The sequence below is a fragment of the Dreissena polymorpha genome, chromosome 1 (genome assembly GCF_020536995.1).
Source record: "Dreissena polymorpha isolate Duluth1 chromosome 1, UMN_Dpol_1.0, whole genome shotgun sequence".
In the NCBI taxonomy this organism is placed as follows: domain Eukaryota; kingdom Metazoa; phylum Mollusca; class Bivalvia; order Myida; family Dreissenidae; genus Dreissena; species Dreissena polymorpha.
Window position 1 is genome coordinate 199,296,677 of NC_068355.1, and position 18,609 is coordinate 199,315,285.

At 36.6% G+C, this 18,609-nt stretch overlaps 1 protein-coding gene across 3 annotated transcripts in view; it reads right to left on the reverse strand.

The window, feature by feature from the left end:
- LOC127864553 (uncharacterized) overlaps window positions 1-18,609 on the reverse strand; it is a 94,321-nt gene that overhangs the window by 62,283 nt on the left and 13,429 nt on the right. For all 3 annotated transcript variants that reach the window (XM_052404295.1, XM_052404296.1, XM_052404297.1), the window contains exons 4-9: window positions 17,038-18,344; window positions 16,604-16,692; window positions 5,600-5,711; window positions 1,419-1,495; window positions 1,012-1,197; window positions 219-384 (exon numbers count right to left, since the gene is read on the reverse strand). In XM_052404295.1, coding sequence (XP_052260255.1) covers window positions 219-384; window positions 1,012-1,197; window positions 1,419-1,495; window positions 5,600-5,711; window positions 16,604-16,692; window positions 17,038-18,344 — 1,937 coding nt within the window. The remainder of the gene's footprint in view (window positions 1-218; window positions 385-1,011; window positions 1,198-1,418; window positions 1,496-5,599; window positions 5,712-16,603; window positions 16,693-17,037; window positions 18,345-18,609) is intronic.

Here is an 18,609-nt window from a genome sequence, read left to right on the forward strand (position 1 = left end):
TGTTGTGTATATGTTTACGTTAATAAGGTCTCTATAGGTCTGTGGCGAGGACTTGGAGTGTGTCTTAGACAGCACTCAGACTTGGGAAGAAGTTGGAATAATAGCTGCAATGTCCAACTATTGATTTTATTCTCTAAGGTATTTAATATTGGTGTGGCCTTGTTCAAAGGTGAACCACATTGAATCTTCATATCTTTAGTCATACAATACGGTTGTACCTGATGAAATTGGCTTCAATGTACAGTAATAGATGCCTCCTTTGTACTGGAATGCTACAATGTTCTTATCTGCCTCCTTCATTGCACAATTCACATATCTCATCCAGTTAGAGGTGGCCTTGTTCTGGGCATCCACAAAGTGGCTCGCTTTTCCTTCCTTATAGACCTGAATTGCATAGAATCTTACTATAAACAACCAACATATAAGTAAGATTGATACACAAGAAAACATTACATAATTCTGCCCAAATTTGTGGAAGTTTCTTTCCTTGCAATCATCTATGCATCATGATCATTATTCTTTAAAAGTTTGAGAACAAATAATACATTATTTAAAGTTAAATTCAAAAATACAAGCTTCATTATTTGTAAAAAAAAATATTTAAATATTGAAAAAAGAGGTTTCATTATTTCAAAAACAAACTAAGAACCATAATCCTGCCGAAACTCCTTTGAATCCCAAATCCTTTTGTTCACGATCATCTACACATTATATTCATGGAACTGTTACGGTTTTAGGTAGATCCACCTTGTAATTCAAGTGTAATTGAAATAACAAGCTGAACAGACATGCTAATGGACAGACACACACATACACTTTTTTATGTCTCCCACTCTGTGATGGGATAATAAACATTTAAAACCCTTCACGACTGCTACATAGATAATGCATTGGTTGAAAATGCAGATCTTTGATTTAAACAATTTAGACTTTGTTAAATTACTCTTGCATTTCAAACTACAAATAGGTTTCAATGCATCACACTAAGCATCACTTTGAAATTAACTTTACCTGCCAGCAATATCCTGACTTTTGGTTGACAGTGATGATATCGCCCTCATATGGTCCAAACATGATCCTGGACTCCAGTGCCACCTTGGAAAACACTCCAAGACCAGCTCCAACTATTTTGGAGCTTTTAATATCAAGGCAATCTGGCAATGTATGGTCAGCTTTAAGAGGATCCCCTTCTGGCACCTGCAGTTTACGTAAAGGTATATGACAATTTTGTATTAAAATAATAAGGGCATATTTAAGGGATTTCTTAAATGTATTGACAAACATATATTTAAACAAGCAAACTTTTTTACATTCATGAACAGTAATACACTTTTTGCATAACAGCCTCATGTGCCCATCCTAAAAAGTTGTTTTCTTTTCAACATGTAGTTTATGCTTTAGAAAGAACACAGCTTCACCTCCTTATCCTGTATGTAGTTGTAGGGACCATGGGCAGGGCAGTCCCCTTTAAAGTCCTTGTTGCATTCTCCACAGTCTAAGACAGCAAAATAATCACAAGGATCAAACTAAGTCAAAGACTAATATCAGCTGCTGGAACATCAGATTTAAGGAACCCACTTTTATTTATTATGAATAGTATAAAGCTTCTAATTAAGAAACATATCTGAAAGACAGCCTTTGCGTCCCAACATCATGTATTATTACTATTCCAAGGGTCAACAGTTCATAATAATCAGGTTCATATCGTTTAATTAAATGTTCTCTTACTTTCTGAGCTATGTGCAACACATAATCTGACAGAAAAGTAAATATATAGGGAGACATATATCCACATCTGAATGTAGGAGCTTACCAAGGGAGCCATGATGACTTTAAAGCACTCATCTGAGTTCTATTTGTGACCACATCTGACTGAAATCCTTACTAGATATTGTAAAGATTATGACCGAGATTCTTCAAGTCCAACTATGTATGCATCTTTTCATAAGGTAACAAGGTTTTTTATGAAATTTGACCCAGTGACCAAATTTTTTGTACTGCACTTCACCAGAAGTCCTACTAGGCCTAGATATTGTAATATTAACATTCTGACAACATTTTATAAAGATTGACTCATAAACAAGGCTTAACATGATAACAAGATTTTCTAAATTAGACCTGGTGACCTTGTTTTCACTCAACTGAACCCAATATAAATATATAAGACGAGGGCCTGAAAGGCCCAAAGTCGCTCACCTAAGATAAAAAGAAATGACCTGTTTTTTGCAGCCCATGATATCAATAGAACAAATGTTCTAACCAAGTTTCATCAAGAATAAACAACAAATGGCCCCATGGCGGCAATGTTTTTCAACTGACTGGAACCATTCTTGAACTCGTCCAAGATATTATTGGGACAAATCTTCTGATGTTTCATGAACATCCAACAATAAATGTGGCCTCTACAGTGTAAACAAGGCAAATATTCATGACGCACAACGGAAGACAGACAATTGACAAAAGGTGATCACAATTCACCATGAGCAAAAAATATTATTCTCATAATGATTGTCACCATGTGTGAAGATTAGCAATTGTCATTCAGATTGAACTAAAAATGTGACTAAAAGTATTCACAATGTTTTACTATAAACAACTGTGGTAGCGCTGTCTCGTTCGCTTACGCATGTGAACCGGTCACAGGACGTTATGAGTTATGTAACATTGTGAGCACTTATGTAATACGGAAAAAATTATCGAGTCTTATTAAAGAACGCTTATTTCTAATACACTTACTGGTTGTAATTCAATTAAGGTAGCGCACACCTAATGGGCACATTTCCAAATATAATCTTATTAATTATTTTCTTAATCAGCATCATTTCACTGAACTACATACAAATTGGTAGGTAGGCTTTCCATGCTTTTAAAAAAAATATACCGATTTTTTCAAAACCACCCCCACGCTCGGCTTTTGTCCAGTTTATTTTCAACCCTGGGGTATATAAAAGTGCCATAATTCATTCAAAAATCCAAATATGGGCATGCAGTTGGTGTGAACAGATGCATTATGTGTGTTTAAAGTTTAAACAAGATGAAATAAGTATTCTTTTACAGACATTTATTTTTTACAAATTTTAATCTATGGAAGAGCGCCATGAAAAGTAAGTGATTTCAGCCAAGTAAAAATTGGGTCGGTTAAAAACAAAGCGTCATAAAATTCAAAATAGTATCATTTAAGTTATATTTTAAACTTTGTTTTTATAGAAACACTATATGCAGAAAAAATACCAAGAAATAGACAGATGTACTATTTACTTTTTGAAATAAAAATAAAAATGCAACATGCATCATTCGTATTTTCAGCAGTAAATCACCCAATTTAGCCATAACGTTGTTTTAATTTTATAAATTGAAGGATGTGCATACAAATTTCAACATATTTAACAATAAACATAGCTAATAAGCTATATTAAATCAAATTATGTTAGAAAAGATATAAAAACGCGTCGCAAAAAGTATGCGATGTCGGCAGGATTCGAACCTGCGCGGGAAGATCCCAAAAGATTTCTTGTCCATCGCCTTAACCAATCGGCCACTACAACTTCACATTTGTGCCAGAATAAATTAGATATCCATAAGTTAACAGGTATAAAAAGGCTCGTCGATCTTTGACAAAATCGCAAAATCGTATTTTTCAGATGATATTTGGATAAGTCAATATTTATTGTGAAAATAATGTATTCTAAAGGAATTACGTAAACATATATGAAAATTCGAAGTTTGAAAAAATAAAATGCATCTCTCGGAAATAACCGATCAACGAAGATCGGCAATGATCGTAAAATAAAACGCGGGAAATCATTAGGATTGCGCTACCTTAACTAAAGGCGTCCAGACAGATACTCCTGAATACACTCAGTGAAAACCAAAGCAGCTTTACTGAAAATAACTAACTTTAGTGTAAAGAATCTATGCATCGTTAAAATGAACAAATACAGCAAATACCTTAATGAATGTAAAAAGAAGTTCACAATCTCTCAAAAAAACTGATAAAAATATTAGTTACTGTTAGTCTAGAAGTTGCTTCAAAAATTTAGTTTATAAAATAAGTCTTAACTTAATCTACAGAACACAATTTATGGAGAGTGGAAAACTCCGGTGACTCAAATGTCAAAAATAAGAAGAATTTACAAAAGTTATTTCTATTATTATAAAAATGCCAAATAACAAGGTTCCCATGAAAAAAGTTTCATAGCACAGTAGTCTGCTAAATACACCAAAACACGCTAGGTTAACTTGGTTGATCAGTCAAGATCACAGATAAGGCTCTACAGTGCATTAGTACATGTACAATTATTTTATGACATAGGTTTATTAAATTGCATGAAAACTACTGTCTTGATGTACACCACACTTTATGAATTAAGTCCCAGATTTATACAAGGGAGTTAACTATTACAAAGTATGTACAGGTTATCTTTCTTTAACATTATAGCTTATCACAATTAGGAATGTTTTCACTGTATACATATAGAGAAAACTGCCCCACACCCTGGCGGCCATGTTTTTCCACCGATCTGGACCATTTTCGATCTCAACCGTGATATCCAGAAAACACATGTTCTGACAAAATTTCATGAAGATTGGACCTAAAATGTGACTCCTAGAGTGTTCACATGTTTTCACTGTATACATATAGAGAAAACTGCCCCGCCCCCTGATGGGCCATGTTTTTTCACCGATCTGGACCATTTTCGAACTCGTCCGAGATATTAATTAAACCAATGTTTTGACCAAGTTTCATGATGATAAGGAAAAAATTGTGACTTCTAGAGTGTTCACAAGGTTCCTCGATTGCCATATAAGGAATACTGCCCCGCCCCCTGGCGGCCATGATTTTCAATGGACCGGAACCATTTTTGAACTTAACCAACATATCAATTAGACGAACATTTTGACAAAGTTACATGAAGATTGTGCATCAAATGTGACTTCTACAGTGTTCACAAGGTTTTTCTTTTTTTTGACATAGTGACCTAGTTTTTGACCCAGCATGACCCAGTTTCGAACTCGGTCGAGGTATCAATGGCACAAATGTTCTGACCAAGTTTCATGCAGATCGGACAATAAATGTGGCCTCTAGAGTGTTCACAAGGCAAAATAATGACGACGCACGACGGACGACGCACGACGGACGACGCACGACGGACAAAAGGCGATCACAAAAGCTCACCATGAGCACGTTGTGCTCAGGTGCGCTAAAAATACCACACGTTTCAAAGTTAAGCATTTTGACTAGGTGGCATCAATTTTGATTAATAATTGTTTGTTCTAGTGTAGTTATACGGATTACGGTATGTAGGATTTGATAAATTTTCCAAGTTTTTTACGCACATGACCCAGGATCTAACTTGGTTTCTTTATTTCTTATATACATACTGACAAAGTTATAGCAAGATCGATTTAACTGTTGCCTGGAGAGTAGAAAAAAAGCCAAATGTTTATCGTTCATAACATATGATGCCAAAATAAAGACTTACCACAATAGCTCAATTTTATTGTAAATTCTCAGGAAGCTTAACATAATTATTATGTTTGTTGGTATTTATTCAGACTTTCTAGTGCAATGTTATTCATGTTTAGTTCTAGAGCTTACAGAGAAAATGGTCATTATCTCGAGGTTCCTTGTTCATACAGCTGGCATGGTTCCTCTCTTGAAGACTGAAATCAGTCGTGACCTTTTCTTGGGTCTTGGCTTCCTTCATTCTCTGCAATGATGTGTTAAACAAATATTATTGCTTTCATTTAGTACATAATATTCTAATAATAATAATCAGTTTATCAAAACAAACAAGCATCCCATGCACCAGAAATGAAATATCTCGTTCACAAACTCTACTTTAAATTCTTGCATATTCTTTTTCTCAAGTAATAAAATACAAAAAGTATGCTTGCTTAATCAAAGATTTCATTTGACTGGTAAACTTTAATTTGTGATCTCTAATACCAGTTTGCAGAATGACTAAGACTAATTCATAGATTGAATAAAAAACGCTTGTTTTATTGGACATATACAGTAATAGCTATTGGCCCAGCATTTTGATAACATTCAACTTCTATGACTGGACAGATTTGCAGAGCTTTAAGCTGAAATATTGCCAATTATGTTTAAATAATATTATGGAATGTATTTAAACAAAACCACAAAAATGTAACAAAGACACCTAGGCCACAGCTACGGGGGGGTGAGGATGGGGGGAGGGATTATGATAGGGGGGGGGTAGGGGGATGGGGAATGACAGGGGGATATGTGGCGTGTGGTAATTTTTTAGATTTTTTTTGGGGGGGTGGGGGGGTAGGGGGGGGGTAGGGGGGAGTGAGAGATAATGTGGGGTGGGGTAATTTATTAGATGTTTAAAAAAATTATGGCGGTGGTGGGGAGTAGGGGGGTATGGGGGAGTGAGAGGGGGGTATAATGTGGGGTGTGGTAATTTATAAGATGTTTAAACAAGAGCACCGCCTTGCGGGTGCAGACCGCTCATCTATTTTCTTTTCAAAGGTGAAGGGACTCTCATTTTCAATCACAAAGGAGGGAGGGGTGGAGTGAAGAGGGGTTGATAGTGTGGGGTTGTGGACATTTATTACATTATCTTCCAAAAAGCGAAAAAAAAATAGGGGGCGGGGGGAGGGGGGGGGTGGGGGGGTGGCGGGGGCGATGGGGGGGGTATTTTTTGGGTGCGATGGTTGGACGGTATTTCAAACAAAACCGTTTAAAAAAATGGGTGGGGGGGTTATTTTGTGATGGTGGTGGTGGTAATTTGTGAGATGAGATTAAAAAAAAAAAAAAAAAAAAAAAAAAAAATTGGGGGGGGGGTGGGGTGGGGGGGGTGGGGTGGGGGTATAGTGTGAGGGTGCGGTGGTCATTTGTGAGATGATCTTAAAAAAAAAAAAAAATTAGGGGGGGGGGAGGGCGGAGGGGGGGAGGGCGGAGGGCACGGGGGATGGTTTGGGTGGAGTCTATTGTGGTATGTCAGGTAAGAGTAGTTTCGTCAAAGTATCAATCAAATCTAATCATAAATAAAGAAGTTATGGCAATTTTAGCAAAATTTAATAATTTGACCTTGAGAGTCAAGGTCATTCAAAGGTCAAGGTAAAATTCAACTTGCCAGGTACAGTAACCTCATGATAGCATGAAAGTATTTGAAGTTTGAAAGCAATAGCCTTGATACTTAAGAAGTAAAGTGGATCGAAACACAAAATTTAACCATATATTAAAAGTTACTAAGTCAAAAAAGTGCCATTATTCCGTAACAATGACAACCAGAGTTATGCAACTTGTCCTTTTACTGTACCCTTAGTTTGTGAGTGTTCCAAGTATGAAAGCAATATCTATGATACTTAAGGGGTAGAGTGGACCAAAACATAAATCTTAACCAAATTTTCAATTTTCTAAGTATAAAGGGCCCATAATTCCGTCCAAATGCCAGTCAGAGTTATATAACTTTGCCTGCACGGTCCCCTTATGATAGTTCATAAGTGTTGCAAGTATGAAAGCAATAGCTTTGATACTGTAGGAATAAAGTGGACCTAAACACAAAACTTAACCAAAATTTTCAATTTTCTAAGTATAAAAAGGGCACAAATGCCAGTCAGAGTTACATTACTTTGCCTGCACAGTCCCCTTATGATAGTTAGTAAGTGTTGCAAGTATGAAAGCAATAGCTTTGATGCTTAAGGAATAAAATGGACCTAAACACAAAACTTAACCAAAATTTTCAATTTTCTAAGTATAAAAAGGGCACATAATTCTGTCAAAATGCACGCCAGAGTTATCTAACTTTGCCTGCCCAGTCCCCTCATGATAGTAAGTAAGTGTACCAAGTTTGAATGCAATAGCATTGATACTTACTGAGAAAAGTGGACCTAAACGAAAAACTTAACCAAAATTTTCAATTTTCTAAGTATAAAAAGGGCAAATAATTCTGTCAAAATGCACGCCAGAGTTATCTAACTTTGCCTGCCCAGTCCCCTCATGATAGGAAGTAAGTGTACCAAGTTTGAATGCAATAGCATTGATACTTTCTGAGAAAAGTGGACCTAAACGCAAAACTTAACCGGACGCCAACGCCAACGCCAACGCCGACGCCAAGGTGATGACAATAGCTCATAATTTTTTTTCAAAAAATAGATGAGCTAAAAAATGAGGGGGGTGGGTGGGGGTAGGGGGTGGGTGAGAGGGGGTGAGAGGGGGGTATAATGTGGGGTGTGGTAATTTATTAGATGATGTTTAAAAAAACAAGGGCTGTTTATAAAACATGCATGCCCCCCATATGGGCTCTCCATTGCAGTGAGGGCCATTGTGTGAATATGTTTTTTGTCACTGTGACCTTGACCTTTGACCTAGTGACCTGAAAATCAATAGGGGTCATCTGCCAGTCATGATCAATGTACCTATGAAGTTTCATGATCCTAGCCATAAGCATTCTTGAGTTATCATCCGGACACCATTTTACTATTTCGGGTCACCGTGACCTTGACCTTTGACCTGAAAATCAAAAGGGGTCATCTGCGAGTCATGATCAATCTACCTATCAAGTTTCATGATCCTAGGAATAAGCGTTCTTCAGTTATCATCCGGAAACCATTTTACTATTTCGGGTCATCGTGACCTTGACCTTTGACCTAGTGACCTGAAAATCAATAGGGGTCATCTGCCAGTCATGATCAATCTACCTATCAAGTTTCATGATCCTAGGCCTAAGCGTTCTTGAGTTATCATCCGGAAACCATTTTACTATTTCGGGTCACTGTGACCTTGACCTTTGACCTAGTGACCTCAAAATCAATAGGGGTCATCTGCGAGTCCTGATCAATCTACCTATCAAGTTTCATGATCCTAGGCCTAAGCGTTCTTGAGTTATCATCCGGAAACCATTTTACTATTTCGGGTCACTGTGACCTTGACCTTTGACCTAGTGACCTGAAAATCAAAAGGGGTCATCTGCGAGTAATGATCAATCTACCTTTCAAGTTTCATGATCCTAGGCCTAAGCGTTCTTGGGTTATCATCCGGAAACCATTTTACTATTTCGGGTCACAGTGACCTTGACCTTTGACCTAGTGACCTCAAAATCAATAGGGGTCATCTGCGAGTCATGATCAATGTACCTATGAAGTTTCAAGATCCTAGGCCCAAGTGTTCTTGAGTTATCGTCTGACGACCACCTGGTGGACGGACCGACGGACCGAACGACCGACATGAGCAAAGCAATATACCCCCTCTCCTCGAAGGGGGGCATAAAAATTGGGGGGTGAGGTTGGGGGGGAAGGGATTCTGGTAGGGGCGTGGGGTATTGTTTGGGTGGAATCCATTGTGGTATTCAGGTAAGTGTTGTTGTGTCAAAGTAATAATAAAATGTGATCATACATAAAGAAGTAATGGCAATTTAAGCAAAATGTTCAATTATCTAAGTGTAAAAGGGGCCATAATTATTTCAAATTGCTTGATACAGTGGTCTGCTCTTGTTTATAGGTTGGGGTCATGTTGGTAAACAAGTATGCAACATATAAAAGCAATAAGTCAAAGGATATAGGAAATATTTGGGGTAGTACGCAAACTTTAACATATATTTATCAAATATATGCATATTCTAAGTATTAAAGGGGCAATAATTATGACAAAATGCTTGAAAGAGTTGTCTGCTCTTGTTTATTGGCTGGGGTGATGTTGGTAAACAAGTATTCAAAATATAAAAGCAATAAGTCAAGGGACAATGAAAAAAATAACAAATGATCTCACACTGACATGAACAAATATCCTCTATTTATTAAACATGAAATTTAAACTTATTGCATTTGTTTCCCCTGTATATAAGAAAGATATAATAGTGTTTTACCTCCCCTGTCCTGCTTGTATTTATATTTATCAACAAAATTACACATTAACACAATATTTAATATACAAAATATACAAAAAATGTCATATTTTGATATTTTTACTGATCCGTTTTATTTTACTCAAATGATGATGTTTCATTGGACTGATAATTATAGATTTAGGATTACAGACCAGTTGCTTCAGTTATATTGTTCAGAGTTTGCCCTGTTGGCCGCGTATGCGTTCTTGAGTTATCATCCAAAAACCATTTTACCATTTCGAGTCACCGTGACCTTGATCTTTGACCTAGTGACCTAAAAATCAATAGGCGTCATCTGCGAGTCATGATCAATGTTCCTATTGAGTTTCATGATCCTAGCCCCAGCGTTCTTGAGTTATCATCCGGAAACCACCTGGTGGACGGACCGACAGACCGACCGACCGACAGACATGTGCAAAGCAATATACCCCCTCTTCATCGAAGGGGGCATAAAAAGACATACTTCACCCAGGACTGGTGAAAAAGAAAATTCCTTCCTTTATATCATCTTACAGCAGTCAAAGAAACTTAAAATACAGACAATTGTCTGAAGCATATATTATATAGTGACATAGAAATGTGTCGCTAGATATTAATGCCCAAATATCCCTTATGTCTGCAAGAGAAACTGAACCAAAAGATGGAGGTTCGAGGACACACAATGGTTAAAATGTTTCTTAAGAGAGCAGCAATACTTATTTAGTTTAATTTTTTGCTAAAACGTGATTACTATCACTGTTAAAGAGGATACCGTACACATCCAAAATATGAGGCCCACAACTTCACATGCTGGTTTGTATGTTTGCAAGATTTAAGCCTTCTCATGGCAATAGTTTTTAGTTATTCACTACACATGTAACAACAAATGTAACTTTAAGAAAGAATGTCAAAAATACCTGAAAAAAATATGAAGGTGTGTAAGTACATATGCTGGTTCAAGAAAATTTGACTAAAATAGTTACTACAATGATGCTTTGTTCAATTTGACCTAAATTGAATCGAGTGACCTACATGTACTTTCTGCCCTCACATGACCCAGTTTAAATCTAAGCCAAGATTTAATTGGACCAAATGTTCTGACGAAGTTTACTGTTTTGTGAAGATTGGCCAATAAATGTGGCCATTAGAGCTTTGAAGAGGTTTCACTATTACCATATATGAAAAACTTAACTCACCCCCAAAGCGGCCATGTTTGTTCTAGAAACCCAACCTATTTTCGAAATTGAGCCACGAGATTAAATGATCTGATCAAATTTTCAAGAATAGTCACTGAAAGAGTTTTAACAAGGTTTTAACATTGCAGCCCTGACTGTTAAGGTAGGAGATGGTTTTTACATGTGACACGTCTTCTTATGATGGTTAACATTGGTGCCAAGTATTCCAAAATATAACAATACATGGCAAAGTGATAGCAATGACAGAAATTTGAATGATCAATATGACCTTTGACGTTTTAGTGTAACCTTGCCATATAAGACAAGGACATGTGTTAATTCTGACATTTGCACACACAATTTCAAAATCAATCAATAATTTGAATAAATGGCATATAAAAGCAAAGACAGGAATTTTCACACAGACAGAATGACTGCTAGTGCTGCCTTCTTAAGGGGGGGGGGCATCAAAATATGTGTGGGTTCAAACATACGCCTTTTTGAATAAAACAATGAAAATGGATTATAAATAGCAATAAATCAAGAAAACGATGCTGGAAAAGCCTTATTTTAGAGCAAATTGTTCAGTTTAAGGCTTGTAACTTTGTCAAAAAATCAATGGAGCAGAACGAAACTCCAACTTGATCTGTAAATCATGTCGGTAAACTCACACAACAAAAATCATGTAAATATATGCAAGCGTTTAGGCAAAAAGTCTCGAAAACTATTATTCTAGGCACAATTTCTAAGTCATAGGAAAGTAACTTTGCCAAAAATCAAGGACCCACATGAAACTCAAACTTGATCTGTAAGTCATGCAGATAGACTCACTTACCAAAAAGTAAAGGTCGGTATCTCAAACCATTTCTAAAAATCGCGGGAAAAGAGGATTTTTTTTTAGGTCCATGGCCTGTAACTTTGTAAACAATCAATGGTGATTGGTCCAGAAACTCATAAAGCTACAATCAAACTGCAAGCAGTTAGGAAAAAAGTCCGGAAAACTGTTATTCTAAGAAAATTTATATCTCCAAGACCCATAACTTTGCAAAACACTAATGGACTGGAACAAAACTTAACGTTGATATGTAATATAAAGGAGTGAAACTGCATTCTTATTATATACCATTAGTTGGTCCTTTATTTAAGGCAAGTTAACAATTGTCAAAACAGTACGAAACAGCACAATACGAAGCAACATACACACATAGAATAATAAAGCTCAGGTAACCGCCTTGGAACGGTCAATGCAAATCATTGGGGTGTAAACCGGTTTTTGAGCGCTCGACCTCACTCTTGGCCCATCAATATGCATGATACATATAAGTGTAAATAAAATTTAACCTCATAGCATTGCATCTCAAATTAAACAATAATAAAGGGGAATTAAAACGCATTCAATTTAATTACCATTTAATTACTCTTTGGTAGGAAGGAGACAAGAGCAACAGAGTTACAACTTTTTGAGGAACGATGAAATGAAATTACGAACCAGTGTCAACTACATCCCTTCTTTTAAGAAAAAAGATTAAAGAAAAAAGCATCATATAGATAATATTTCAGATCATTATCGTGCACGTTAACGAAAAAGCAGCAATAATGGGTGTAAAAGATCTATATTACATAGCTTGACTGTTTATGTGACTGCTAAAAAAAGAAATCAAACAAGAAACGCCTGTCAGAAAGAAAATATTATTAAAGTTAATTGATATAAACCCAATGACCTAGGCATGTAGCCCAAAACAGTGAAAGTAGTCATGCGTGTAGACTCACACAGCACAAAATCAGGATAATACACTACGCAACCCGCGATTTTTGCCGAAATCACCGACACGCGGTGGACATTATGGGTGTATTTATTTGTAAATAAACATTTCATAGCAGCAGACACGTAGATATGATCACGGCTTCCATTTTCAAAAGAATATACCGTTCAACATTGCTCAAGAAATTGTAAAAACAAACGTTTATAATTGTTCCATCAAATGAATTTTACACGCTACTATTTTATTAAATAGCAGTTCAATCTGGACGGCGGTTTTCCCACTGAACACGCGTACATATGATCATCTGAAGCAATGTGTAAATTTAAATTTAGATGCACATGTAGTCATTTTTTTGAAAATCGGGACGAAGTGAAAGTATTCATTTTAAAAAATAAAACAATATTTGATTTTATTCAATCGGTAGACATTATTTATATTTGTGGAGTCTGTGTATTTTAGCAACTATTATGCTAATAGATATCATTTTTTTCGACGTTTAAAGCAAGTCTCGTTTCCGAGATAAAACTGTGTAATTTTTTTCGATTTCTACTGACATACAAAATCATTCTTTTGACGGATGACATCCGATGACAATTGTATGAAGAATGCAGAGAAACTGAGGAAATGTTAAAATAATAGCGTAGGAGTAAAAAATTATCAGGGTATTATCCGTTTATGTTTCTTATATATGCGAAATATTGCCGAGTGCCTCGGCATGATGCGGAGTGAATACTCGTGGTGGATGCGGAGAAACTTTGAACACAAAAGATTTTGCGTGAGCTGTACTGTACAATTGTTATTTCAACAAATAAAACTGTTGTTTGGAAATCAGGATTCGATATTCAGCATGTAGGGTGTTTACTTTCATATTGGAATACATTTTCGAGACTAATGTGATCGTCAATAATGTTGACATTAATAAGTTGAAATTTTAATCTAGTTGTCACCGCGAATCGCGGTGTTTCGCGATGATTCTACAGCTGATCTTTATCGCCAGATCGTCAGAGTGAAATCACGGCGGACTCACCGCGAATCACCCGTAGTGTTTTCGCGGCGAATCGCCGCAAATCACCGCGATTTGTCACGTTGGCCCTGACGCGGTGATGCGCGATTTAAGCAAAATCACGGGTCGCGTAGTGTACATGCAGGCGCTAAGGAAGAATTAGGTAACAAGAGGGCCATGATGGCCCTGAATCGCTCACCTGACTAACCAAATACAATCCCAAACCATATTTCATCAAGATAAACATTCTGACCGAATTTCAAAAATTGGATGAAAACTGTGACCTCTATTGTCTACACAAGGTTTTTTCTAATATTTGACCTATTGACCTAGTTTTTGACCCAAGGTGACCCAAATACAATCCCAACCCAGATTTCATCAAGATAAACATTCTGATCACATTTTATAAAGATTGGATGAAAACTGTGACCTCTATTGTCTACACAAGGTTTTTCTAATATTTGACCTATTGACCTAGTTTTTGACCCCAGGTGACCCAAATACAATCCCAACCCAGATTTCATCAAGATAAACATTCTGATTACATTTTATAATGATTGGATGAAAACTGCGACCTCTATTGTCTACACAAGGTTTTTCTATTATTAGACATTAGTGATCTAGTGTTTGACCCCAGATGACCCAAATACAATGCCAACCCAGTTTTCATCAAGACAAACATTCTGACCAAATTTCATGAAGATTGGATGAAAACTGTGACCTCTATTGTCTACACAAGGTTTTTCTATTATTTGACCTTAAGACCTAGTTTTTTACCTAGTGACCTAGTTTTTGACCCCAGATGACCCAAATACATTCCCAACCCAGATTTTATCAAGATAAACATTCTAACCAAATTTCATAAAGATTGGATGAAAACTGAGACCTCTACTGTCTACACAAACAAATTGTTGACGTTTTTTCTATTATTTGACCTAGTGACCTAGTTTTTTACCTCAGAAGATCCAAATACAATCCAAACCCAGATTTCATCAAGATAAACATTCTGACCAAATTTCATAAAGATTGGATGAAAACTGCGACCTCTATTGTCTACACAAGGTTTTTCTATTATTTGACCTAGTTTTTGACCTAGTGACCTAGTTTTTGACCTCAGATGACCCAAATACAATCCCAACCCAGATTTCATCAAGATAAATATTCCGACCAACTTTCATAAAGATTGGATGAAAACTGCGACCACTATTGTCTACACAAGGTTTTTCTATTAGTTGACCTAGTTTTTTACCTAGTGACCTAGTTTTTGACCCCAGATGACCCAAATACAATCCCAACCCAGATTTTATCAAGATTAACATTTTGACCAAATTTCATTAAGATTGGATGAAAACTGCAACCTCTATTGTCTACACAAGGTTTTTCTATTATTTGACCTAATTTTTTACCAAGTGACCTCGTGTTTGACCTCAGATGACCCAAATACAATCCCAATCCAGATTTCATCAAGATAAACATTCTGACCAAATTTGATAAGGATTGGATCAAAACTGCGACCTCTATTGTCTACACAAGGTTTTTTTCAATTATTTGACCCAGTTTTTGACCTAGTGACCTAGTTTTTGACCCTAGATGACCCAAATACAATCCCAACCCAGATTTCATCAAGATAAACATTCTGACCAAATTTCATAAAGATTTGATAAAAACCGTGACCCCACTGTCGACACAAGTAAATTGTTGATGTGCCTCCGTAGCTCAGTGGATAAGGCGCTTGCGTTAAAATCCAGAGGTCCCTGGTTCGATCCCGGGTCGGGGCACATACATGCCAGTCTTGTTTCAGCGGAATGCTGACTGACAAATAAAGGCTTAGCTCGGCATTAAGACGTGTTTGTTTTGTTTGTTTGTTTGTTTATGTGACTGCTAAAAAAAGAAATCAAACAAGAAACGCCTGTCAGAGAGAAAATATTAATAAAGTTTATTGATATAAACCCAATGAGCTAGGCATGTAGGCACACGCACACACACACGCACGCACGCACGCATATACGGACGCCGGACATAACACGGTCAAATAAGCTCAATATGTCACTTCGTGACAGGTGAGCTAAAAACTCAGAAAAGGGAATGCCAGCCAAACGATCAATGCGACTACTATATGCCCCCTACAGGGGGGCATAAAAAGGGCCCAATACTGAAGTTGTACTTGTGACCCAAAATATAAAGATGCGTTAGTTCAAATGGTGGTTAATATGAATATAACGTTTTTAAGTTTCAGCTCTCTAGCAGCAATGATTTTTGAGTTACGGGCCAGATGAAGTCATATCTCTGGATCTCTCAAATATATCCAAACCAAATTATGGAGGGGCACAAGTGCACATGCTTGGTAAGTAAAGGGCGAATCTATGTACCTCCATCACTCCCATCATACAGTGCGTGCAAAACAAACAGACAAAGGCAATTATTCCGTAAATACTGGTCAGAATTAGAGATTATTCTTAATCATCGTTTTTACATTAAGGTTAATTCTGAAGTAAAGTTTGAGCAAATTCTGCAAAGCAGCTAACAACAACAAAAACACAAAATGTGCATGCTTTATATGCCTTAGCCAGAAGACAGACCAAGGGCCATAATTCTGTCAGAACTTGTTGCAGCCAATATTCCTTAATTTATAATCATCAAACATGAAGGTAATCAAACTGTAAAAGTTTGAGCAAGATCCACCAAGTAATTAAAAGATGGATTGAAAACAAAAGCTTCAGAACAGACAAACCTATGCTGGACAAGTGCCTATGCTTAATACCTCCCATTCCATGTTTGCAATTAGAGGAAAATTAAATATCTGTAAGTTATAGTTATAAATACCTTAACTTTCTTCACTCGGACACCCTCTGCGTCCAATTTTATCTTAGCTGATTTCAGATCAATACAGTCAGTCCTTGTCACCGCATTGTCTGAAAACATATCAATTAAATTTTAACAACCGAAAGTTTTTGGACATCCTCTTTTTTGAGTGCCGGATTTTTGGTAGAGGTATCAAAGGTATTGATTATTCCTAATTTTCACACCTATAGAGGTCAACATACTGTGAAATAAAATATTAGTCGGACACTATTTTTTGTAAATTTGTGTGGGTCCTCTCAAGCCTGAAATCAAATGTCCGTCCAATATTCAAGTGAAATCTTTTATCAGACATTAAAAAAAAATCCATGAATATAAGAGGACAGGAAAAAACCATACTGAGTAATATGTGAATCCAGGAAATATCATGTCAACGAAATTAAATAAATCTACATTACCTCTTGCTGAAGGCATCCTTGGTTGAACAATGCCTCTGGATGAACCTTGACATCGAACCCTCTTTGGCGACGGATAAGTTGGCTGATATATCTCGCTTTTTCTTTTGTTTCTTTCAATGAATATCTCTACAAAGATACCAGAAGATTCAACAGATTCTGCTGCTAGATTTGAATTTACCTCGGGTGTCACTGCAAATTCTTCCATGTTAAAACTTACAGACAAAGGCATTCCATTGCTCTGACTTTCAGTAATGTTTTGTGATAAATTTGACTTTGAATTGAGAGAACTAGTTGTATCATCGATTACACGTCTTTCTATTGTATGAATATGATTCTCGGAGGGCAGGGCATACCAGCTTTGCAATAAAAGTCGGTCATCAGCTTCCTTTGAAACATCTGTTTTTACATTGGAAGTGCAAGCGCTTTCATTTGCATGCAGAGATGAATTGATTGGTATCGGCAAATGCTGATCAGCAGAATACACAGTCATCATATTCGGAAGTAAAGAACAACTTCGTGAACCACTGGAATGTGCAGTCTGAACATTCAGTATGTCGGGTGTTGCTGAATGATAAGTCCATATTCTTTTCCCACATAAAGAATTGTGATCATTTGCTGTTCTAAATGTATTTTCATTGACTGTATCTGTATTTATATCCTGTTTAGCTTTACCACATACAGATTTGAAGCTATTTGTTGTTATATAAATTCGGTCCGTATTAGGATTTAGAGATTGTTTTTTCTTCCCACATACAGAATGGAGCTCATCATGTGCAGTGTTTGCATTTGAATTGATAGTAGTTTTTGTGTTGACACACACATAATTGACGCAAGCTTGTCTGGTCACATCTTGATGCATAACTTCACATTCTGTCTGTTCTGATTTAACACATTCGGTGGTGAAGCCAGCTTGTTTGGTGTAATCTTGATCCAGCCGTAAACATCCTGTTTGTTCATGTATTAAATTGAAGCCATCTTGTTTGTTGCAATCTGAATGTATCTCGTCCCCTTGAACCTGTTCTAATTTGGCAGACGCAGAATAAAAACCAGCAGCCGTATTATACCATTCATCAGTCTCGACTTTGACACAAACAGAGTTATCTAGTGTTTGGTCTGATTTTAAGGTCTTCCCACTTAACCTAGCCGATAAAGTGTTACCGCTAGTTTGGGTTGTGGAATAAAATGTCTTTATAATCGCACTCTCACTTCCTGTGTCACTTTCCATGGTGTTGCGTTCAGCCTCTACTTTTCTTCTTTTGTACTTTTTGGAGGTCGCCAGAACAGGACTTTTCTGTGTCCGTGTCATTCTGGAAATATTGACAGATAAATATGTTAATTCATATGCAGATTCATTTATGTATGAAAAACAATAGTTTATACTAAAAAAATCTTTCATCTGCTTTTATAAAAGTTCAGACTAAACTAGACCATGTCACAATAATAAATAATACCCCAAGACGCTGCATGTTGCAAGTAATTACAATGTGACAAATTTGACTCTTAGGCAGGGTTTTCAATAAGACTTGTTTATGGTGACCCACTTGTATTTGAGCAATAGTGGCATACATGCTT